This window comes from Monodelphis domestica, chromosome 4, assembly GCF_027887165.1.
Source record: "Monodelphis domestica isolate mMonDom1 chromosome 4, mMonDom1.pri, whole genome shotgun sequence".
Classification (NCBI taxonomy): domain Eukaryota; kingdom Metazoa; phylum Chordata; class Mammalia; order Didelphimorphia; family Didelphidae; genus Monodelphis; species Monodelphis domestica.
In genome coordinates this window covers 227940938-227966810 of record NC_077230.1, presented here as the reverse complement: position 1 = coordinate 227966810, position 25873 = coordinate 227940938, and the positions used below count along the sequence as shown (strand labels likewise).

The 25873-nt window shown below is 40.7% G+C and overlaps 1 protein-coding gene across 1 annotated transcript in view; it reads left to right on the top strand.

Moving 5' to 3' along the window:
- The first annotated feature begins 8963 nt into the window (after positions 1–8963).
- The window catches only part of LOC100024138 (alpha-tectorin), a 43610-nt gene continuing 26700 nt past the window's right edge, over positions 8964–25873 (top strand). The window contains exons 1-5 of the mRNA XM_056826116.1: positions 8964–9113; positions 11315–11602; positions 15952–16089; positions 16492–16657; positions 21802–22214. Coding sequence (XP_056682094.1) covers positions 8964–9113; positions 11315–11602; positions 15952–16089; positions 16492–16657; positions 21802–22214 — 1155 coding nt within the window. The remainder of the gene's footprint in view (positions 9114–11314; positions 11603–15951; positions 16090–16491; positions 16658–21801; positions 22215–25873) is intronic.

Here is a 25873-nt window from a genome sequence, read left to right as displayed (position 1 = left end):
CACAATAAAACAAATTAGTAGGTAGCCAAGGTGTGGCAAGGAATTGTTGGAGGAGAGAGTCGTAAAATTATATGGTGTCAAGCAAGGGGCCTAGAAAATATCTAGTTGGGGCAGTGAGGTATCCCATTGGATAGAGCTGGACAAATCACTTAACCCTATTTTAGCCCTTGCTCTTCTGTCTTGGGGAAGGAAAGAAGGAAGGAAGGAAGGAAGGAAGGAAGGAAGGAAGGAAGGAAGGAAGGAAGGAAGGAAGGAAGGAAGTCAATTGCAGTCCTGAAAACTTTTTTTTACCTCTAGTTTTATATTTATATATATATGTTATATATATGTAGGTATGTATGTATGTATGTATATATATTTATGCATACATATATCTATATACATAGATAAATGTCTTGGCATTTCATCTTATACAGTTTGTCACTGTTCCCTCTAAGTGTAAGTCTTCCAGCTGCCCAGGTGATAATAACGATTTTTAAGACTTACCAATATCCTCTTTTCTTGTAGGAATTGATATCATTTTAACTTATTGGGTCCCTTTAAAAAAGTTTTTTCCCCCCTTTCTTAATTACCTTTTGGTGATTCTCTTGGGTTCTATGTTTGGGCATCAAATTTTCTGTTCAATTACAATCTTTTCTTTATGAATGTTTGGAATTCCTCTATTTTGTTGAATGACCATACTTTCCCCTGCAAGAATATAGTCACTTTTGCTGGATAGTTGATTCTTGGTTGTAGACCTAGTTCCCTTGCTTTCTGGAATATCATATTCCATGTCTTTTGGCCCTTCAGTGTAGATTCAGCCAGAGCCTGTGTTATCCTCACTGTGGTTTCATGGTATCTGAATGACTTTTTCTTGGCAGCTTGCAATATTTTTTTCCTTGGTCTGATAGTTCTTGCATTTGGCTATAATATTCCTGGGTGTTGTCATTTGGGGATTAAGTATAGGAGGTGATCTGTGGAGTCTTTCAGTCTCCACTTTTCCCCTTGCTCTATAATGTAGGGGCAGTTTTCTTGGGTAATCTCCTATAGAATGATGTCCAAGCCTTTTCTTTTGTCATGGTCTTCCGGTAGACCAATGATTCTCAAGTTGTCTCTCCTAGACTGATTCTCTAAATCTTCTGTTTTGTGAATGAGGTATTTCATGTTTTCCTCATTTTTTTTCATTCTTTTGATTTTGTTTTATAGTTTCCTGCTGCCTTGTGAAGTCACTTGCTTCTAGTTGTTGTATTCTAGTTTTTAAATACTGAATTTCATCCCTGGCTTTTTGGTCATTCTCCTTTTGGTCTGATTTTCTTTGGAGGTCATCTTTCATCTTCTTTGCTTCATATTTCATCTCATTTTCCTCATTTTAAAGCTGATTAATTTTGACTTTCAAGACACTATGTTTTCAGATGATTTATTTTGTTTTTTAAGTTCTTTTCCCAGATGTCTTCAGCCTCTCTTAATTGTTTCTTGAATTGTATTTTGAGTTCTTCCAAAGCCTGTGTCCAATTTTCTGGAGTTTCTGTGTTTTTGCTTGGTGTTCCTTGATCCAACTCTGTTTCATTTGCTCTTTGTTCATTGCCTGGATAGAAGCCGTTGATTGTAATTTCTGTTTTCTTTTTCAGTTGTTTACTCATATTTCCCCATTCCCCCCCCCCCCCCCCTGTAGTTGCCTGTAGTCTTGCTCCTCTCATTTTGTGCTGGATCTGTGAGTTTGGACTGTTCTGCTGTTTGGTCAGATAGTCTGATCTTCCCCAGTTGACAGCAGAAGCTGAGAAGGAGCTGGGCTTCTCGATCTGTTGTCAAAGTTGTTGCCTATAGTTTATTGCTGATTTTGCCCCATGGAGCTCAGTCATCAATCCTCTCAGATGAGTCTGTGGGGGAGGGGTGCTGGAGCTGGAGCTTCTCTGCCCTCTTAAGGCTTCTTATCTGCCCTTATTGATGAGATTCAGCTAGGGTGAAGGAGTTGATCTGCAAAGTTGGCTGTGCCCTGAGGCCAAAACCTCCTGAAGAGGGGGGAGGCAAGATGAAGTATTACAGCTGAGACTAGGCTGCCTGCTCTGTGCTTCTCCTCCAGCTGCCTCTACACTACCCACGTTCTATGCCCTGAGCCTGGCACAGCTTTGCTGGCAAGGTTCTCCCTCTGGACTAGCACCCTTGCCAGCCCAGAGATTCCAGCCACCACTGGAGACTCAGTGCTGTATATGGGGGAGGGGTCCTGGGTCCTTTCTTCTTCCTTTCCATTAAACCCAAATGGAGTTCAGGCTTTTGGGGGGACATACCTTTTAAGTTGGGTCCAGCAGGAGGGTTCCCTAGCTCTGTCCTATTGTTCGATTTGGTTTTCAGTCCCCTGGAAGCACTATGTTTTTGATCAGTGAGGAAGGGTTTTCGGAGGTCTGAATTTTTGCTGCCTCTAAGCTGCCATCTTGACCAGAAGCCCAGGCCTGAAAACTCAAGGTGGGTTATAGATGAATCTATGAAAAAGTAAGAAAAAATCCCCCCAAAAACACAAAAGCATCTGTGTTAAGAAAATGTCACCTGGAATTACAAGCACATCTGGAACACCATCAGGGTTAAAGAAAACCAAATGAATCCTCACTGATAATATGGCATCTAAGGTTTTTAGAGGGGAGAAACAAACTCGATTAAAGCTCCCATTTCCCCATCAAATGAGTCAAAATAGCATTTTGCTTCAAAATATTATCTTTACACAATTGAAATGGAAAATCTGGTCCATTGAAAGATTTGGAATTCATAGTAAAATTTCCACTGATTTGCAAAATATTTTTTTGATGTGATAGCATGGCTCTCATTTTTAAACCTGGGCATTTGAAATGAAGAATGAGATATGCCTTGTGGTTGTGTAGCTAAACAGTAAATCTCATCCTTCCCCTTCTCATACCCTAGATGTCTAGTGAACAGGTCACTTTTGACATCTGAGCCCAGAACTGTGTGTGTGTATATATTTGTGCTAACTCTAAGGATTTTTCTTTCATTCAGCCAGTAAAGATTCAATTAAGCACCTACTATGTGACTGAAATATAGACAATGTGATATAAGTTCCCAGTTAAGGAAAGGCAAAAAACCAATACATTTTTTGGATGTGGAAAGCTTGCAGATGGTGGCTGTCTTTTCTTTGACTTGCCTGCAAACTATTCTGTTTTACTAAAACTGGTGAATCAGAGAAAAGGTAAGAAATTGAATCTAGAAAAATTAGGGAAAGAACCATATTAATTTCTTTAACTACTTTACATATACCTGTAAAAAAATAGCATAGTGTATAGATGGCAACTATTCAGAGAAACCAAAAAAAAAGGCTTAAAAATCAACTTCTTTTAAATTTGGGGGGCAGCAATTAGTTTTGTGATTTCATCCCATGCTCATTGATGCTAATTCTGTAACTCTATCTAGTTGCCTTTTTTTTGGGTACAAAGGTCTGGGGGCTGGTGAAGGAGGGGGTCTTTTGTGTTTTCCAGTGCAAAGTGATTCTGATCAAAAAAGGCCAAGGTTTCAGCTCCAAGTACCTGACATTTCCATCTGAATCTACTTAAAAAAAAAAAGGTTTAGTTTTTCAGGAAAAGAACCCCTTTACGCAATCCTGAAACTGATCTTTAGATTTACTTTTCCTTAATCAATAGAAAAAAACGTGATTGCAATTCAACACTTATCTGCCTCTAGCACAAGACAAACTGAATTTTTGGTTTCGTGAGCAAGTCGGAGATTCAGACATCATTTCAGTAATCAGAAATAATTGGCATCAAGTGGGGGAGAGCTGACATGAATTCCTGTTTTACCTAATTTTTGCCTGGTTTACCAAGATTTGGTTTAATATTTCTGACTCAATTCCTCCAGCCTCTGCAAAACAGGTTAGTGCCACTTTTTCCCTTTTTCCATCTTGTTAACAATTTTCCTCAGAAATGTGAATACAAACATGATTGGTGATTGGTACTCTCTAAGCTTGTGCCTCATCTCCCTTTGCTCCGGGCTTGTTTGTGCTCTCTGCCCAAGTCCTGGTACCAGTTGTAGCCAAAGTGACTATTCAAGATATGCTTGCATTAAGAGTGTGTGTGCTTGGTAGCTCTGGGAAATAGAACCCTTTTCCATAGATTGGACCTACTGCTTGCCCACGAAAATTGGGCTAGACTAGCATTGTGAATTGCATGTGGTGATGCATCAAAAGCATAGAAGTTTTCTTACAAGGTTGTTTTGAACAGATTCCACTGCATATGCATGTACTTCAATTACTATAGAAGTGTACGGGTACAACTAAAGGTGTGCATCTGTGCTGGTACCAAAGTGCAATGCAAACTCCCATAAGCTTAGCGTATAATGTAGGGGAAATTTCTTGGCATTAAATGAATGAGAGCAAAAGTAAAAACAAATGAGTTTGCTTTCCATTGATTGTCCTTGGATTCATTTAGTGGTATTAGTTCTATCACAATAAAATGTGCATCTAGATCAGATTCCACTTGTCTCCTCCACACGCACTACCACCCCCATATACACACATACATTATCACAATATAACATTGATTTCTCAATAGAAAGGAAATAGACACAGGGCTATACTGTGGTTGTTCCTTGGGCAAAAAATTCTAAATGAAGGTTTGATTCCATGCCTCAGAGGAATTGAATGATACATATTCAATCTTTCCAACCTGAGAAGCCCGTCTCATTTTATAATTGTCTTTTAGTTTATCACAATGGAAAACCTTATTCATTCTAAACAGTGTGCTTCACAGAGGATCAGCAATGAGATTTTATTCTTGAGATTAAAGAAGGAGCTGGGTCTCTCTCATCAGGTGCTATTTATTAATAATGTATTTGCATTGAAGATTCCTTTTCTGCTTGTCTTAGAGCACTCATTGATTCTATACCCTAGTGATAATCTACACTTAGGACTAAAATGATCCTATTACACTTTCAAATTAGCTTCGTATTGTAGAGGAAAAGGGGAGTTCTAATTCATTAGCAAAGTGTTGAACTTACAGAGACCTGCCACCTTTCCTGAATTTTAACCTGATTCATAAGAGTAGATGTGCTTATGTGAAGTCATTACATGGTGGTTTTGATGTGTCTAGGGATTTTCCACTAAGAGCATCTGGTACTCTATTTATTGGGGCCCGATGGGTATATATTTTTTTCTTATTCTTTTTAAAATTCCAGGATGAATTATTCATCATTACTTAGAATTTGGGTCTCTTTCATCTTCACACTTGTACGGCACCAAGGTGAGTACTCCTGACTTTCTTAGCGCTCTTCATTAACATGCTTTTAGACACATAATAATGAAGCTCTTAAAGAGCCATAAGTGTAAAGGCAGGTGTATGTCCACGTGCCTACAGATGTAAAACACTGGCATTAATTCTGGAAAGTGTAATTATGCTATAAATCCTTCTTAGTATATGTAGCACCAAGCATAGTGCCTGATACATAGTAGGTGATTAATAAACTCTTGTTGATTGGTTGGTCAAAAATGAATTAGCTATATATTATATAAACTTAATTTCCCCACATTTTAAAAAAAGTTCCAACAGAACAAGGCTAGGTTTTCCTATTAGCAAAAAATAGAATACATGTTTAAAATAATTCAAATGGAGGGAGTAGGTTCTCCTCCACTAGAGATCTTTGAGCTCTGACTAAATGGCAATTCATTGGAGTTATTTTAGAGAAGATTCTGGTTTAGATAGATAGCAGACTAGACAACGGTTTATGAGATTCAATCCCCCCCCAACCCCGCTCCAATATGTATGAAGTAATTGTGTGTAGGTACAGAGTAACATAAAATATTATAGCTATTCAACATCTCTCATTGGAGTTCTCATACACACACAAAAAGTATTTGAAAGTTTTCCTTGTAATGACCCAAACAGGATTCTAACGTAGTCTGAGTTCCACTAATTCCTCTGTCACAGATCATAGATAGAAAAGTCTTGCATTTTAATGATCTCCAAGTTTTCTCTGTATAAAACTGTCTATTAGGTTGAAAGTCACATGTGTTTCTCCCTTTCACAATGTACTCTGTGATGTATCTTTGAATTATAAGCTGAAATAAGAAAAAAACTACAGGGATTAAAAAATCAATCTTATATCTTTTTTTTTTTCTTATCCCTTTCTATAAAACATGATTATGGGTCTCAGTGTTTAAGATTTCCAGGACACCTATGTGACCCCTTCATTTTTCCTACGTTATTTTGGAAACTTCAAACAGTATTGATGTTGTGACAAAAAGTATGAAATTATATTCAAGTGGAGGCCTTCTCCCCACCCCTCTGTACCTTTTTCTTCTGGAAGGGAGGTCCTTGGGAAATGTAGTCAATCTTTACAATGAAATATTCAGTCTTAATTTCAGGGACCTGATGGTAGCTCAGAGAATTCTCTATTGTTAAACCTCACTGTCACTCATTTGCAGTGCTGTAAATTGTCTTTTTTTTTTGTATCCTAAAGAAAAGGTAGGGTTAATTTTACATCTCAGATATGGCTATGATGTATTTTAAGCTTGACCCGCTTTGGGGCTCTATTCATACAAGTGTCCAGACCATGGCTAACTTTTCCAGATGCTCTGTTAGCATTGTTATTAGCCTTGGCATTGACTGATTGTCCACATTACAAGGAATGTTTCCCTTGTCCCTGTGGCAGAAAGTCCTAATAAGTCATTAAGACAAGAGATCTCTCCACATGTAAAGGAAGAATATCAGCCACCAGATCTCCTTAGGAGCTAGGTATAATTATTGGGAGTGAAGTCATAGAAAATCTCCCTGGTCACAGCCTGCTATTTTTTCAGGCAGAAGTTAGGGACACGATGGGGGATAACATCCGCTCTCAGCCCCGTGTAATGCCTGAGTACTTTGTTCTTTCTGAGGCACTGATCTCCCACCTGACTATCAAAGCACTCATTTTTCCATGTTAACTGAGCATGGGAACTAACTTTGGACTTGGTTCCCAAGGAGTTTACCTGAAAGGATAAATATACAAAATACTCTAGAAGTTTATTTAGAAGAACTCCTTTATCATTAGCAGAATTCTCTGATCTATAAAATGGGGGGAACAATGTTGACTGTGCCTGCCTAACAAAGTTGTTATAAGGAAAGTGCTTTGTAATCTGTAAGGCATTCTATAAATGTCATTTCTTGCTTATTACATTTTTGTTGCATGTGCTGGGCATGATGGACAAATTGATCTCTGTTCTCCAGCAGACTTAGGGAATGACCTTAACCCAAACATTTAGCATCTTAAACACATTTAAAAGAGAATCTCAGAGGGACTCAATTATTTCCCAAATGTTAGAAGTTGGGAAATCTTCCTATATTAAAATATATTTGAAAAAAAAATTTGAATATTGGACTGAGTCTCCCAAAGTTTACAGTGCTGGTCAACTTCCCAGAAATGCCTTTGGTTGGAGGAATAGTGAATATGCCCTGTCGTCTGGCTAGCTCTTTCAGTCTAACCACTGTTGGCCCATTGAAAGAAATTAGCCAAGTGTATAGTGAATTCCAGAACAGGGAAAGCTGGGAGTTTCCCAAGCTGCAGACCATTTACTTCCTGGCCTTTCTACTAGATTCTTTTATATGAACTGTTTTTCTCAGCTAGAAGGTTCCCAGAGGAGCCAAGATAGTTCTGGCCAAATGTGACTGAACCTATCAGCTCCATCAGTGTGGAGCCGCAGACCTTTCCCAAGAACAGGGGGAATGGCATAAGAATGGATTGTCAGCTTCAATGGAATAGCCAGGAAGTGTCTCAAAAAGAGTGGCTAGAAGCCCAAAATAGATTTGGACCCGAACATGAAAAAGAACGAGAGAAGATAATTTTGTTTGTTTGGGGGTTTTTTGGTTAGGACTTAGGAGAAGCAAAGAGAAAGGCTAAGGCAGGCAGAAGCTAGGGAGATGACTTCAAAGGAGCATTTTGTTGAGGTTTGGTGCTGGTAATCCATTAGTATTTCCCCAGAGGAAATAGTCTCATTTCCCTAGGTAAACAAGGCCATACCAGGCCAGGATTTAGATGGGAGGCTTCCAGGAGAGATGCCAGATTGTCATAAAAGGTGCCATTACAGTTTCAGCAGGGGTGACTTTTTTGTAATGACTCTCACCTCTTGGCCAGAGAGATGAGCAAAGGCTCAGTGCCACAGCCTCCTTTCCAGTGAGCTCTGAAGTAAGTGACCAGTATCCCTTGACCTCTGCAGGATTCTGTGTCTGCCTTTTGAAAGAAATGGGCAGAGAGCCCTCTTTTAGGATTAATTCTCAATCAGGGTCATTCACATTTCAAGTACTACTACAAACTTCCACTCCCTTACTACTCCTGCTTAGGTTCCGGCTGATGTTTATTTCTTGCAGTGAATGGCTGCCTGATTCTTTTTATGAAGGATGTGGAAGTCCCCTGTCTAAAACTCCTACGTAATCCTACATATTCTTGACTCAGAAGTGCCTTCTAGTCCCAGAGGTCATGACATCCATCCCCCCACTTCCAGCATACTAGCCCCTAAAGCAGCCTAGGGAGAAAATTCCATTCCATTCCACCAGCATCTGTACCTAGCATTGTCTCTTAAATGCTGGGGGGAAAAAACTCCAGCCTTAAGGAGGAAAACAAAATCTATACAGATAAATATGTAGAAAACCCATCCAGGGTAAATTCAAATAACACTGAGAACAGAGAGAAGTGCCTTTCTTCTCTTCAAAGATCTCTAAATATATATGTATATCTATTTATCAGTCAGTTAACACCTATATTCCCAAGTCACACCGACCATCTGGAAAACATGGACCTTTTCCGCTTGGAAGCTGACATCCCAAGGTGAAAAGATCCCTCTAGCTCTCCATTTCCTAAGAGTAGGAGTCAGAGAGATATTTTAGTTTGGATGGAATGTTTAGGGAAAACAACCTGATTTCAGTTCGGTAAACAAGGCTTCCAGGAAGAAGCTGACTTTGGCAGACGGGAGGTGGTGTAGTCCGCCAGATGTGCAAAGGGAGCAATCATCTATCTAACGGATGCCTCTTTTGACAGTGCAACCCAGGGAGCTCATGTATCCGTTTTGGCAGAATGACACCAAGACCCCCAAAGTAGATGACGGAAGCTCATCGGAGATTAAGTTGGCCATCCCAGTTTTCTTCTTTGGAGTTCCTTATCGAACTGTCTATGTAAGTGGAGAAATAGCCCAGCTGTTCACACAGTTCCTCTTCTTCTCCATCGCCCCGCCATTAAGGAGAGAAGTTTAAATATCCTCTTCTGATGCTCCAGGACCAGAGGATTTATTAGCAGCCAGATGACAGGTTCTGAGATTTCATGAGCTGATAGGTTTTATGATTAAGAAAGTCAAAGGTATATTTAATGGCTAATGTTCATAGTGGAGGAGTATACAGGGCAATAAATTGCTTTTGTGGGTGATTAAACGCAGAAGGGAAGCAGCAGCCCCAATGCTGTGAACATTATTTCTGCTACATGACAAGGGGGAAAAAAGATACAGTGAACCACAACAGGAGTAATATCATTTTTTCCTATCCTTCTGAGTGTGTAAAAACTTTGGGCAGCTGCTCTTTTTGGACTTGATTCCGCTTTGGGGAGGTGCTGCTCTTGTGGGGCTTTGTTCCTGTAAAAAAGCAGTCCCCAGTCCTGGCTGCATTGAGTATGCCCACAGAGGAGCCTCAGGAGCATTCTCTCCAAAGCTATGTGTTTGCATAGGCAAATGGTGCCATTTATTGTCAAGAGACCACCTGCTTTCCAGGCTATTTGCTTCGTATGAAAGCTTTTGGATTAATGGGGTTGTTGCTTACAGGTAAGATGGTGTGTCATATGGTGATATAAGGATAGGGCAAAGAAATCCAATTTCCATACTCAGCCAACTGGCTTTGGCTTTCTTGGCTTTGGGATGGGCACTATACAAATCATATTGGATCTTTGGCACTCCTTCCACCACTGAGGGAGAGATAGGATCTTCTGAAAGTGAGAAACAACTGTGAATCAAAACATAGCCTCAGGAGCAGTGTAGAGCACCATGCTTGGAGCTGGGAGATTCTGAGTTTAAATCTGGCCTCAGACACTTCTTAACTGTGTGACCCTGGGCAAGTCACTTAACCCCAATTTCCTAGTCCTTACCACTTTTCTGCCTTGGAACTGATATTTGGTATTGATTCTAAGACAGAAAGTAAGGGTTTAAAAAAAAAACAAAAATGAAATCTACTTCTTCTCCCCCAAATGAATTTGGCACGTTTTGTCCATTCTTTGGTAATTGCCATTAGAATCTTGCCCATCATTCATGCCGGTAGGAAAATGAATAAGAATCAATCAGCCAACATTATTAAATGCCTACTATATGCCAAGCACTCTGTTAGGTACTAGGGATATAAGGGCAACAACCTTATAGCATTTCCTACCTATAAGGAGCCTGTTACTAAAGGAGTACAAAGAGAATTCTCCATATTCTGCCATCTATGAGAACTGCACAAATTCCTAGAATAGGAAATTTCTCTGAATAAAATTATATGAGTTACATGGTAACCATGAGGCTTTCCCCCATAAACATTTATATTAACAAATGCATGAGAAGATTGAGTTGTTTATGGGTGCTACGTAAACTGAATTTACTCGTTGTCTTGTGCATGTGCAGCAAAGTTTGGTAACGTAATAAATTGCCCGTTTGCAAATCATGCAGAAATCGCTGTAGATAGTCATTTACATACCCCGAGTAAACCATTCGTGGCTCCATGTTTAGGTTGTGACTGTACAAAGGAGCTGTCAGACTTCAAGATCTTGAATAGAATCAGACACCTGTAGGTTTTACCTTTGCCCTTGGTCTGAGTACAGAACCAGTTTTTGACATCAATAGAAGATCCCTAATTGGCTCATCTACAACAGGCTGTGGCTCATTCCGCAGTGAGATTTGATGAGGGCAGGCGTATCTGGTTTATCTTTGACTGACAGTCCTCTCCTGTGGCAGAATGAGAATCCAGTCTTAGAGAGAGCTCTCACATTTTCCCTTCTGATTTTCTCTTTCTCTCTGCTTCTCTGTTTTTGTCTCTGCCTATCTCTCTCTAATACACACACACAAGCTCAGTGATGTATGACGAGCTTAAACAAAGATGGGAAAGGGAACATAAAAATGAAACTGATTATTAATGAGAAATGAAATTGACTATAAATTGAAAGGGAAATGGAGCCATTGGAATTGCCTGAAAGTAAACAGCCTGCCTAACATGAATGGTGGGAATTGGTGTTTTAGGGCTTCAAATCTGTGATTTGAAAGCTACCTTTCATTCAGTGACTAAGGAGATGTCTATCACGATGAGTGACTGGAATTGTCAGTTTCAGATCCCTCATAGGAAACTCTTCTTCTGTTTTGTAGGTCAATAATAATGGGGTTGTTTCCTTCAATGTGCTGGTGAGCCAGTTTACTCCAGAATCCTTTCCTCTGACAGATGGTCGGGCCTTCATTGCCCCATTTTGGGCAGATGTTCACAATGGAATTCGAGGAGAGATCTATTACAGAGAGACCATGGACCCTGTGATCCTGAGACGAGCCACCAAAGACATCAGGAAATACTTCAAAGACATGGCCACCTTCTCTGCCATTTGGGTGTTCATTGTGACATGGGAGGAGGTCACGTTTTATGGCGGGAGCAGCACCACACCTGTAATAACCCACATTTTTTTTATCTTTTTCAAGTTATGTTCTAACAGCCAATCCACGTCCATTTTAATGACAGTCAAAGAGAATTTTATTGCTAGGGCATGGAAATTCAGTGAGGCGCTCAGATGCCTTTGTGTAAGAATCATTGTCTTGCCACTCACCCACTTTTTAGAGGAGAGAGGGAAGTACTCTGCTTAGTCAGTCCAGCTTGCTGTAATATTTAAGAAGATGTGTTACCCCAACCCCAAAATATTATGGAGGTCTAAGTTGAGTCTTTTCATTGTCTTCTTCTCTTAAAAGATAGTATGCCCACTTTGCAGAAGAATAGACTGAGTTCCAGAGAGCTAACCCAGGTCATATATCAGTGTCCAGTGTAGGAAGCCCAGAGCCTCTTCCTTTCACAGCTAAGGTAGAAGCACCTCTCTCTAATTCTAAAACTAATTTTGGGGGAAATTTCCATATCTCACAAAACGCAGAAAAGCGACTTGGATTTGAAGCACAAATAACCTCACTCATTTTCCTGTCATGCCTTTTTTACTTTTTATTGGGACCAAGACAGAAATTACTCCTATTTGATGTTCATTTGAGTGGGCAGGTATAGTGTTTCAAGAATAAGAGTTGAACATCTGCTCCAAAATCCCCAATGAGCAGTTAGATAAAAGTTTAAATAAAATAGATTATCTCCGGCATCATCCTATAGATAATCAACTTTACTCATAAAGAAATGATGAAGCAGAGTTTGTCAAGAGGGCCTGATACTTATGGTACATTTGGAGCATTGGAAGACCCTTTTGCTTTACAATAAATTATCCCGTGAGCAAAAGCATTCAAGAATCTGGCCCTTGCTTTCCTAGGAATATTTCCAATTCCATCTGTGCTCCAATTCCCTTAGCTTTGCATTCAATTGTTCTGGGGTGAGGAATGGGAACCAATGAGTTCGATCTAGGGGTGAGAAACTGCTAGGCTTGCAAGTCACACTCACAATATAGTAAGCACATCCTGCGTTTTAGCACTTTCCATTCCGAGGATCAAGAAGCACTTTATTGCTAAGAGGTTCTGTAGAACAGAAAGACACAAGTTTAAGAGTGGGATGCATTGGCTAGAAATAACCTCTAAAGAAGCATACATTTCCCTCTGTCATGTTATGGATTGCTAACGATTCTGTGGGTGATGTTTTATGTCCTTTATGCCTTGTACCTTACAGCGTTAGGCTCCAGGATGCCAGCAATCAATAAATTTTAGTGTCAGTGTAGGAAAAAAGAGAAAAAATGCCCATCAAATGCTGACCACTGTTCTTTTTTAAAAAAACTTCCTTTGGCAATAAAAAAAAATAGCAATATAATTTAGATCCTTTCTGTTTTGTGCTTTGGAGTAAATTTTTAGACTAGGAAAGAACTCTTTCTACAAGGATGAATGAGGTAATATTCTAAGTGCTTTGAGCTCCTTGGAGGAAAAAAACGCTCTTCCAACCTTCAATTCTGCAAAAAAGGTTCATCAATACTAAAATCTTTAAGCCAGTCCCACCCAAATTAACTGATGATTCCTTTCCTTTCCTACCAAGAGGGTTTTACCTGCTTTTGTAAAGTTCTCTATCTTTAAGGAAACAGAACAAAGGCCTTTGTCCAAGATATATCAGCTCAAAGCTCCCCAGAGGCTGAGTCTCAGGGAGGAACAATAGAAAGGGAAATGGAAGAGTTGTCTGAAATTTTTAAATCTTCTTCTAGGCTTTGGACAGATAGACCTGCTTTCCCCAGAGTATGGTGGGAACCCACTAGGTGAATTTTGTTGGTTTTATCCAGTCATTTCCATGATGTTCAATTCTCTGCAACCGCTTTTTGGAGTTTTCTTGGCAAAGATACTGGAGTGAATTGCCATTTCCATATCTAGTTCATTTTGTAGATGAGGAAACTGAAGTAAACAGGGATAAATGACTTGCCCAGGGTCATATAATTAGTGTTGGAGACTGGATTTGAACTGGGATCTTCCTGACTCCAATCCTATCATTCTATCCACTTGATGCCTGATAAAGGGATTATATGAACCTAATCTCCTTTCCTTCCCCAGAGACTGAGGTGGAATGGGGGGAAGGAGAAATATGCTTTATGCTTTCTCTGTGCTAGGAGGAGTAAGTTTGTCTATTTGTGATTATCTTTAAAGTAGATACTCCTTTTGTAAAAGGACAAGGGTTACAAAAATTAAATTAAATTTAAAAAGGGACTTGGAGGAGCTGAAACATAATTTTAAGGGATATGCCCAAACTGGTACTCCCTCACCCCCTCCCAACGTCCCTAGTCAGAATGAACCTGGCTGAATCTGTCCTATACTGAGTTTAGAAGGAAAAAAAAAAATTAAATTAAAAGGCTTGTTGATCACCCTCAGGAGCATTGCTGGTAAATTAGCCTGAGCAGGTTGGTTTTGAGCTGTCTCCTATGATTAGCAATGAATCATTCTTGCAGTCTACTTTGGCAAAATGTGTTTTAGATTTGGTTTCAAAGGAAGGAATTTGTTTCTTGGTAGGGAATCCCAGCACAGTGGGTGAGAGCGCAGTTCATGTAGTGTTCATGTGCCTTGATTTGGAGAATCCATCTTTTAAGTCTGATACTTAGCCCCGCTACTGGACCCTGGAGTAATCTGGAGCTCGTGACAGCCCTCTGTGTTCCACTTTTCCCATTTGTTGAACAGGGGCATGAAGGACGGCAGATAGGCATCTGTGTGGCATTATCAGGAATGCCATCTGCTCTATCAGGAACAGGTTTTTTGGTGAATAGGTCATCCTGAACAAAGTGAGCTTTTCTTCACTCCACTCACATGGTGATTTCTTCCCTCCAGGTCTTTCTGAGTGGCCAGAGATGAAACTAAATGGCTTCAATCTCTTCTAGCTCAGTTTGATTCCATGGGAGATGGATTTAGGTCTCTCAACTATGATAGCAGAATGCCAACCTGGAAGATATGAATGTTGCTGTGAAAATAACCTCTAGCTTATGAGCATGGAGGGGACTGAAAAGATGTATACTCTGCTTCTTTCAATTCTGTTTTTAGTAGATTTTCTTGAAAATCTGGGTCTGGAAAGTAGAGGCATGAGGGTAGGTCTTTCCTAAGTGTGGGCAGAACTATAGATGCTGGTCAACTGACTGTAAAAATTGTTTGAAAAATTTGCATTTAGGCAGCATTCTGTTTCTCAGGAGTTTAAAGCTGAAACTTTAAAGGGTCTAAAAAATGACCTAAGAGTTGTCTGCCATTGGGTCACCAGGGAAGAACTTCCAGAAAGGTTCTATCCTTCCCTCTGCCCCTGTCTCTTTCTTCTAATTCAAAGGGTTGTTCTGAGGATGAAAGGAGATAAAAATATGTAAAGTGATTCATAAATTTCAAAGGACTATTCATGGTGTCCCAAAAGTCTAAGTGAAGCATTAAGCTTTTAATTTAAGCCATTAAAGCTTTAAAAACGAGTAGTTATTGTTGTTGAGATTGTTGTTGTTGTTGTTGTTGTTATTATTTAGGATCTAGGCTTTGGCCAGGGTAGCTCTCCTTTCAGAGTTTGTCTGAGAAACATGAGCATAAAGAATTTTGCAAATCTAAAGTGATGCTCAATAATAAGAGTAGCAATTTTCCCCTACAAAGTGCTTTTTAAACATCCCTTTCTGAATTCCATTTTAAGAAGGCAAGAAATCTAAAGATTAGCTATGTATTCCTGAACGGGAAAAGGCAAAACCTACATTATTACCACTTTAGTCGTGCTGAATTTATTTTTAAAAATAATTTTTTTGATCAAATTGCAGCTATGGGGAAATAAGGTACTATTCATTTAGGCTTCCTGCTGGGCAATTGTTTCTCATACTTTATTCTCATGGTGCCATCTATGGGTGTTCCAATATATCACAAGCTTCAGCCTTTCTGTCTTGTAGAACTCAGAAATAAGAAGGGTACTGAGCAAGGCCCTTGGTACTTCTCAAGCAAATTTCCTTCTAGATGGAAGGGTGCAGATATCTCCTAGTCCCTTTTGGCTAGGATTCAGAAAAGAGGCAGAGTGAACAACCAAAAACAAAACAGAAGCAAAAAACAAAAAAACAGGGCTACTCAAACAACTTGGTAGTCATTGAGATAGGGAAGGATAAAACACAAGAGGGACATAGTTCACAGGAATATATATTTAGAGCCAGAAGGGACCTTAGAGGCCAGATATTCTAACCCCATCCTTTTGCAGATTAGGAAACTGAAGTGGCTTGCCCAGAGTCCCATAGCTAGTGAGAGTTAGAAGCAGGATTTGAACCCAGATCTTCCTGGTGCATTATGAGAACATTAACCATTTTCTCTGTACCTTCACCTGAGTCATGAGTGTGCATTCCCTCCTCTAGGTAAATACCTTCCAGGCTGTGTTGATCTCTGATGGTGCATCCACATTTACGCTCTTCAATTATCATGAAATTAACTGGACCACTGGAACTGCAAGTGGAGGTGACCCCTTGACAGGTCTTGGTGGAGTGATGGCCCAGGTAGGTTCCCTTCCTTCATTTGCACCCTCTCAAATCTCCTTGCATCGCTGTGGTTGACATCCTTCAGATCCTTTTCAGGAATCCTACAGACCTCCAGCTACTAACTAAAGGAACCAGTTCTTGCTGACCTCATCTAAGCAGGAAAAAAAAAAAAACAGGTAGAATTAACCATTCATCTTGTCCCCCTATTTTTTTTTTTTACTTTATGCTCAAGATGGACAGGATAAAGGAGACTGACTGTTCAGGTCCTGGTCCTTCCTACCTAGAGCATGGATGATGATCTGTAAAGGGACACATCTTCATAACAGATACAGCTGATCCTGAAATTTAACTCTCTGGATAGGACGCCTAAAGGTGTGTGGTCTGCATGCTCATAAGACGTTTCTCCCTTCTATATTCTAGGCAGGATTTAACGGGGGAAACCTCACCAATTTCTTCAGCCTCCCAGGGTCAAGAACCCCTGATATCGTGAACATCCAAGAGACCACAAATGTGAATGTCCCAGGTCGCTGGGCCTTTAAAGTGGATGGGAAGGAAATTGACCCAGCAAATGGTTGTACTTCCAGAGGTAAAAAGCCCTTTTCCCTTCTCTGGAAAAATGAGTCTGTTTGGTCCAGAGTGACAGCCAACCTTTTTAGGCTGTGGGGGCTGTCTTGTTCCTGATGCTTTGCTCTTTTGACATATCTCAGCTGTGTAAAAGCGATCAAGGTAATTTTAGCATGCACAAGTCATGCAAGGAGCTGAAGCCCTGTAGCTTCTCCTGGGCCCCCAACCCTGTACCCTCTCCTGCCTGGCTCCACAGAAGACCAGCGTCTTGAGGGATTTCATGGCCAGATGGCCAAAAAGTAGCCTTCCTCATCCACGTTATTTCTGTATTTGTGACCATTTATCCTTCTTTTTATTTGTTCTTTAATCCTTACTTACTCCTCCTGCTTTGCCATCTGCTTTTTGTGACTTGGCATCACCAGGCAAATTTGGAGCGTTGCCAAGACCTATTGAAGGTAAATCAGGGCTCCCCAGCACAACTCGAAAGAGAAATCAGTATCACAGTCTTTGGGATTGCTTTCCTCCTAAATCCTCCCAGCAGCAGCTTGAACATCCAGGAATTTGGAGAGAATCAAAGCCAGCATTAGACCTTGCTGAATAAGCCAGAGAACAAACATCAGTAGGTTTCCTTTAGGCCAGCATCAGAAGTATGGAGCATCCTCTGAACTATGAGAAACCTCTTTGGATGTGCAAAAAAGCCCGAGACTTTCATAGGAGCATTTGTGTTTGGGAGGACCTGCTTCTGGTCCGCGTAGTCACACTTGGGAGTAGAATTTCTCTGTCTTTTTGCTCTCAGGCGGAAGCTATTGGGAAAAGCTGGAAACGAGTGGATCCGGCATCTCTAAGTTGCCCACTTTGAGTTTGGGGTGAAGGCTTCAGTTCCTTTTCCTTGACCAGGCCCATCTCAGGTCTCCCTGCAGTCTGAGGAGCCCCTCTCTCTAGCCCTCAGCCATGCATTCCATCACATAAGCAGAAAAGCCCGAGCATATGGTCTAAGGCAGAGGGGCCAAGCATTCAGCCCACAGGCCACATGCAGCCCACAACACTCCCAAGTGCTGCTCGACCCAGACTAAAATGCCTCTTCTTTCTGATTTAATGGATTGATTATTAATTGTTTATTGATTGATTATTTATATATATATAATATATATTTATATATATATAATATATATTAATATATACATATTAATATATATTATATATAATTGATTATTAATTGAGTATTAATAAAAAGAAAGACACAAATGTGGGGTTTTCTAAGTCAATCTGTGGTCCACAAGGATACTTACATATGGTTCAGTGGTCCCTGCTTCTATTTGAATTGGATACCCTTGCCTTCCCACCCTCCTCCCTCCTCTCTCTTACCCTGGCTTTTGTGCATCCAAAGAGGTTTCTAATATTTCAGAGAAGACTCTAAACTTCTGATGTTGGCCTAAAGCAAATCTATTGAGGTTTGTTCTCTGGCTTGTGCAGTGAGGTTTAAAGCTAGCTTTGATTCTCTCCAAATTCCTGGTTGTTCAAGTTGCTGCTGGAAAGATTCAGGCAGAGACTATTTTCTGGCCCACAGAGAGAAGGGCTCTCTAGTGGCTTCCTTTCTGGACTCAGTAAACAGCAAGGTGTTAAGAATATCAAATATGTATTTTGGAGGCAGGCCAGAATTAAGCTAGATTGAAAAGAATTTAGTCCCCAAGTCAACTAGGATTTCAGACGATTGGCTCCTTCCAGTGTAGATATGGCATCACTTAACATCCACAGATGAAAGGCACCAACCAATTCCATGTCCTTCTTTCTTTTGATGACTAAGTGGTGTCAAACTCAAGTAAATACAAAGACCACTAAATTATATCGAAGCATCCCGACAGGCCATATGTTGACCAAGAAAATCACATATTAACATTATCTATGTTCTCTTGCATTTCTATTTAGCTAGTTAATATTTCGCAACAACATTTTAATCTGGTTCAGGCAGCACTGGGGAGTATTGCATATGTTTAAAATCTCTGGACTAGACTAAGTGTCTGCTAAATTGCAGAATCTGAACCAGGCACCCTGGCTCCTTTCTCCAAGAGTTGCAGAGCAATGGATAAAAAGGATAAATGTTCAGGGAGACCTCTGATCTCTGGGCATTAAGGCTAAAATGCTATAATAATGGAAAATCTGAGTTGGTAGAGCAGTAGAATTGGACAGACCCCATTAGTGTGCATAGCCCCAACTCTGACATCATTCCCTGACTCCTGAATTATGGATTTGAGTTTTATATACAGGACAAATTCAATATCCCCATACAAATGGCTACACATTCTTTTGTGTCACCGGGTGTATATCAGCCTAATGGGATTGGGATTGGGTCTGGGTGATAGCAGGGAGAATGCTGCTGCATAGAATCAGCTTATTATGTTATCATTTTACAAATCAAATTATCTGGAAGGCCTACCTTTGGGTCCAGAACTCTGGACAAACAAAGGCAGTTTTCTCTCCTTTATTGGAATCTTGAAAAATCATAGACTTGAAATTATCCCAGGTTGAATCCTTCATAATATATTCAGCATTGGACCAGGGCCAAAAATTGGCAGGGAACATAGGGGCCTGTGTTGAGGTCGATCTTTTATAAAGCCCCAGGGATTAGATGGAATCTCTTATCCCATTTTGAGGTCTCTATACTTGAAAGGTAGGGAACATAATTGCTAATTTGCATTTTTTTCCTATAGGCCAGGTATAGAAAGGAGTTGCAGAGATAATCATTCCTGCTGAGTGTATGTCTGCTCAGCCTATTCCCTTTTCTCTATTTAAAAAAAATGTAAAAGCTTTTAGAACTTCAACAAACCTTAACTGAAACTTGAAATTACTCTCCATGGAAAGTACTGCTTCTTTATAATGCTGACATTAATAAATTACATTTACCTATAAGGCTGGAACCCTTGTAGCAGAGATTCTTTCATGATAACAAGACCCAAGTCTGTCTGGGAGATCTCCTCACTCTCTTGCATCAGAGCTCCCACCCAAGGAAACTTGGGAAGATGAATGCCCAGTACCTCCAGTGCCCCTAGGAACAAGCCTGAAATTACAGAATAAATTGTATTTTAAATAATATTTTTCCTCAATTATGTGTAGAAACAATTTTTGACATTTTTTTTATTTTGAGTTCCAAATTCTCTCCCTCTCTCCACCCTTCTCCCTTCCCTGAGATAGTAAGCAATCTGATATGGATTTTACATGTGCAACCATATAAAACATTTTTCTATATTAGTCATTTCATGGAAGAGATATTCAACAAAATAAAAGGAGAAATAGTGAAGTGTAGTGTGTTTTGGTCTGTAGTCAGCACCATCAGTTCTTTCTCTGGAGGCAGATGGCATTTTTCATCATGAGTTTCTGAGATTTTCTTGGATCACAGTAGTACCGAGAATAACTAGGCCATTCACAGTTATTCATCAAAAAATGTTGCCATTGCTATGTGCAGTGTTCTGGTTCTGTTCACTTTAGTTTGCATCAGTTCATGTAAGTCTTTCCAGAATTTTCTGAAATCAACCTGTTCATCATTTTTATAGCATAATAGTAGAATCAAAGCGTACTTATTGAGGGAATATAACAAAAAAACCTTGAGTAAGCTCCATTTGGATCCAAAGATCCATATAAATCCCCAGGGTCCCTTTTAATCCTCAGTGTGGCAATGTCTTAGCAGGGAGAGCAGAAAATCCTTTCTGGGCCTTTGGCTTCTTACTAGAATCAGAGAATTTGAGAATCTGAAGGTACTTTGGTGATCAGCTCATACAACCCATATACAAAAAGAATTCACATTCTAACATGTGAAAAAGAAGACCGTCCCTTCTTAAAGACCTCCAAAGAGGAGGAACTCATCTTATCCACGGAGCCCTTTCTACCCCGAGACAGGTCTAATTGTTGGGAAGTTACTATTGACATGAAGCCTCAATTTGCCTCTTTAGAATTTCTGCGCTCTTGGGCAAAGCAGAGTATGCCCAGTCCCTCCTACATGGGACAACCCTTCGTGCACTTGAGGCAGCTATTACGTTCCTACTCCTACCTCCTTAGACTTCTTTTTTCCAGGTTAAATGTGCCCAGGTCCTTCAATTACACTTCATATGCCATGGACTCAAAACGGATGTTTCTTTTTTTGCTCCCTGCTCCATTTCTTCCTCTCCTTTATGCTCTTTCTCCCTCCTTTACTTACCTTTTTCTGTCAAGGTCCCCTGAAGCCTAATGACCCCTTCTCACAAGAACATTTTAAAATACACATATATTTTTAAAAGATATGTACCTATATATATGAATGATTAAAAATAAAGATTAGGTGGCTCAGTGGATAGAGAGCCAAATCTAGAGACAGGAAGTCCTGGGCTCAAACCTGGCTTTGGATACTTCTTAACTATGTGATCCTGGACAAGTCACTTGACCCTCATTGCCTAGCCCTTATTTCACTTCTGCCTTGGAACATATACAGTATTAATTCTAAGATGGAAAGGTGAGGGTTTAAAATAAAATAAAATAAAATTTATGACTTTGCATATCTACCCACAAATGCAAAAAGAATAGGCAATAAGGGGCAACAAGGAAGTACAATGGATAGAGTACCAGGCCTGGAGTCGGGAGTTCCTGGATTCAAAATTGGCCTCTGATACCGTCTAGCTGTGTGACTCTGGGAGAGAGATGGGAGGTCCTGGGTTCAGATCTGACCTCAGCACTTCCTAGTTGAGTGACCCTGAGCAAGTCACTTAACCCCATTTGCCTAGCTTTTACCACTCTTCTGCCTTGGAACCATTATACAGTATTGATTCTAAGATGGAAAGTAAGGTTTGTTTGTTTTTTTAACTGTATAAGATTATAAAGGAAACCAATTATTGAAATAAAGATTTCATATTTCTCATCCAAGTCTACAGACCCCTAGAAATCTATCCATGGAGACTCTGAGTCCTTAATGCCTGAGTTTGTTAAGAACCCGTGACCTAGAGAATAAATGCATAGCACTAACTTTTAAACCTCAGACCGATATGCTGTGTTACCTTGAGTCGGTCACTTTGTCTCTCTAGGAGTCATCCTCTTTCCTTAGCTGACTAAATGCAGACAAGGACTCTTTCAGTGACTGCCTCTTGACAGATGAAGATAAGGCAGGTTTCAGTTCCTGGGACATGGTTTTGTTTTGTTTTTCAGGGCAATTCCTCCGACGAGGAGAGGTATTCTGGGATGACATGAACTGTACCATCAAATGCCGCTGCCTGGACTTCAACAATGAGATTTTCTGCCAGGATGCCTCCTGCAGCCCCTATGAGGTGTGCGAGCCCAAGGGCAAATTCTTCCACTGTAACCCACTGGAGAGTAGCACTTGTGTGGTATTTGGAGAGCCTCACTACCATACGTTCGATGGCTTCCTCTTCCACTTCCAAGGATCGTGCGCCTATCTGCTGGCTCGGCAGTGCCTGCATGTGTCCAGCCTCCCCTTCTTCAGTGTGGAGGCCAAGAATGAGCACCGAGGGGGCTCAGCTGTCTCATGGGTGAAGGAGCTCTCCGTGGAGGTTTATGGCCACAAAATTCTCATCCCCAAAGGAAGCTATGGACGAGTAAAGGTAAGATTCCTCTTTCGTGGAGAGTTGTAGAGTTAAAGAATCTTAGGAGTGAATGTTCTCCCGACAAGCTATCTAGTCTAGTCATTGGCCTGTAAGGAAAACAGAGTCTAAAACCAAGTCAAAAAGACTAAGTCTAATCAAGCGGAGCAAATGGATGTGTGTTTGTATTTGCAATTCTTTGTTGTGTTTTAAAATTTTTTCTTACATAATAAGCATTTATTTTCTTTTCCCTTGATCCCCTCCAATTTAGAAAGGGGCCTTGGTTATTTTTTGTATTTGTTTGTTTTAAAAACCCTTCCATTTTAGAATCAATACTCTGTATTGTTTCCAAGGTAGAAGAGTGGTAAGGGCTAGGCAATGGGAGTTAAATGACTTGCTCAGGGACACACAGCTAGGAAGTGTCTGTGGCCAAATTTGAACTCAGGATCTCCTGACTTTAGGCCTGGTTCTCTATCCATTGAGCCAAGTAACTGTCCCCCCCCCCCAAAAAAAAAAAACACCTTGTAACAAATATACATAGCCAAGTAAGACAAAATCCTATAGTGTTCACGTCTAAATGTCACCAGACAAATTTCATTTCATATTTTGAATCCATCGCCTCCCTGTCAGGAGGAAAAGTATGTGTTTCATTATCAGTCCTCTGGACACATGATTGGTCATTGCATTGATAAGAGTTCTTAAGTATTTCAAGGTTGTTTGTCTCTACCAGGTTGTTATTGTGTAATTGCTCTACTCATTCTGTTGACTTCACTCTACATGATTTAATACAAACCCTCCCAGGTTTCTCTTCACCAATCCCTCTAGTCATTTCTTGCAGCCTAATAGTATCCCATTATCTTTTTATAATCATTGGCCATTCCCCAAGAGATGGGCATCTCTTCCCCTCCCTCCTTTGGCTTACAGTTCTTTGCCACTATAAAAATAGTTGCTAAAATACTTTAGTACATGTGGGCTCTTCTTCCTCTTTGATACCTTTGGGTAGCAGAAACATATCTGGGTCAAAGGGTGTATAACCTATTTAGTAACCTTGGGGGATCCATGTAGATTGTAAAAATTATAAGCCTCTGAATATTATATTGACCCACAAAGTTTGCTCTGGTCCCCTCCATTCATCCTACCTCCCACCTTCCCCCATATTTCCTTAGCATCTGTACTGATTAAATCTTCCTCCTTTCACTATACTAAGAGGATACACTTCCTTAAGAAGTCATAAACAGAGCCCCATTATAAAAAGGGATTGCTGCAAAAACAAAAGCAGAAAAGACGAGAAAGAAAGGAGAGAGAGGCAGGGACGGAGATAGGGAGAGAATTGGAAGAAAAAGCCAAAGAAGCTACATTTTTCTTCGACCTATTTGATAGTTTCTGGGAATGTGGTTGGTTATATGTAATCAATAAAGTCACAAAGACAAACTCTGAATCAGATGCCATTTCCTTCTTCCTATATAGTATAGCTTCAAAGTAGCCTCCTGGAACAGGAAGGATGCCTCCTGCTCTTGTGCTGAAAACTCCCCATTCTAAAAGAACCCTTCGAAATGATTCATAATTCATGCCTCTCAAGACTCAGCTTTGCAAGCACCTGGAGGCGCCTGGTCTCCTCTTTACTGAGACTGGCAGGGGGTCAGCCTTTTGAAACTGGTGCCTAACCATTCCTGAATTGGAGTTGCCCACAAGGGTCCAGAAAGAATAAGAAATCCTGAATTCCGAAAGGCCTGCTTAGCATATGCAAATTATCCTCATTGCCATCCAACTTAGCTTTGAGCTGGGGCACCAACAAAGGAAGGAGGGCCAAGAGCCATTCACAATTAGAGAATTCGCAGAGGTACCAATTTTCATCACGTTAATGCAGACCTTGTCACAACCAGGTATTTATGCCGGCAATAATAACAGAGGCCATGAAAGGTTGATTGCCTGAACTCAGCTCAAACATTAATCCCCCTGCACAGAGGTCGTTAAGGTGATTACAAACCCAGAAGGAAGCCAAAGGGTGGGTTTCCCTATGTTACTGGTTGCAAGGTTTCCCTCCCTTTACATGCATTGTAGTTTTAAGTGATATCATGGCTGGGGAACCAATTTGCGATTTCTCCAGCTCCTTGACTCATGCTCAGTCAGTGAACTGGTTGCAAAATCAGGGAAGGGGGACAGCTAGGTGGCTCAGTGGATAAAGAGAAACTCTGGGTTCAAATCTAGCCTCAGACACTTCCTAATTGTATGACCCTGGACGAGTCATTTAACCCTTATTACCGAGGGCTTTTCTGCCTTAGAACGAATACTTAGTATCACTTCTAAACCAGAAGGTAAAGGTTTAAAAAACCAGGGAAGAGAGGCACTACTTTAATCAACATGTTGATGGAACTATCACTGTTACTCCTGCTATAGGGTAGATCAGTCCATTCAGGGCCAAGCATTAAGGTTAGAAGGTTTGAGCTTTTCTTCCTTTTGAAGTTCACAGAACTCTTTTTTAGTCCTACACTTATCTCACCCTTGAAGCTAGATGCAGGAAAAGATTCAGCCGCCTTTCCGATCTTACCGGTGTGTTGTGAGGATGATGCATACATAACTGCAGTCTGGAGAAGGAAGCGTAGTTCTTTGTGTTCTATTTTTGATTTTTATGAACATTCTTTTTCTTGGAGCTTTTTGTGGCAGTCCCGGGACTGGGGGTGGGGGTGGGCAAGGGGCAGGCCAGGGATGCAACCTCGCTTCTCTCAGGCCCAGTGTCTATGCTGATTTTGCGTGGCTCTGATCCATTACAGGCCATAAGGGACAAATCCACCATTTTCCACAGAGACCCCAATATGTGGATGTGAATGTAAATGTTATGGAAAGAAAAGGTTGCACGAATCCACCCACAGCCTAACAATGGCCCCCTTTTTTCTTTGGCTGAGTGGTTTCCCATGTATCGAAGTGCACCTGCTCTCTCTGCTGGGAAGAATGACATAATAGCGGTTCATAGACTCCCAACCTAGGGTGAAACAGGGCCATTTTCAATGGGGGAGGTGATTGAACTGGGAAGCAAGAAGGAGATGGATGTGCTTGCCAGGCAAGTGACTCCTAGAGACACTTTGTGCTGTTAGACTTGGAGCAGCTGTGATGATTTGCTTTCCTGGAGCGGGTTCCGTTTTAGCTGCCCTGTCTCCAGTCAAGGGAGTGGAGGCAGGCTGAGGCTCAGGAAGCCTGGGTTCTGTCTTTGGATATTTTTGGATATTTGGGTGATTTTTTTTTCATTGCACCTGTTCTTAGATACTAAAACAAAGTCTTCTGGATTAGTCATGCCAAAGTGGGGGAGAAGACAGAGAAAGCCCAAATAATGGAAATCGATAGATACTCCAAACCTCACTTGAACCCACTGCTTTAATCCTTCCCAATGAGACGTTTTTGCTAGAGCAACAGAAAGCCAAAAGCCACAGGTAGAAATCCAGACTGGTGCTCCTTTGCCTCCTGTCCGCTCCTACTTAGCCCATGGACAGATATTAATGAATTAGGAGGTAACCAGAGGGGTGGAGAAGCAGGAAAAGCAGAGGCCAGGATTATCGCTTCTTGAGTAACCAGGAATGGATTGTATTAATTAAGGGTTGAGAAAGGATGTGTCAGATTGAAAAGGATGATGAGTGGGGAGCTCTTTGGGGGCTCTTTACCATCTAGTTAAGTATCTTCTTCTCTCT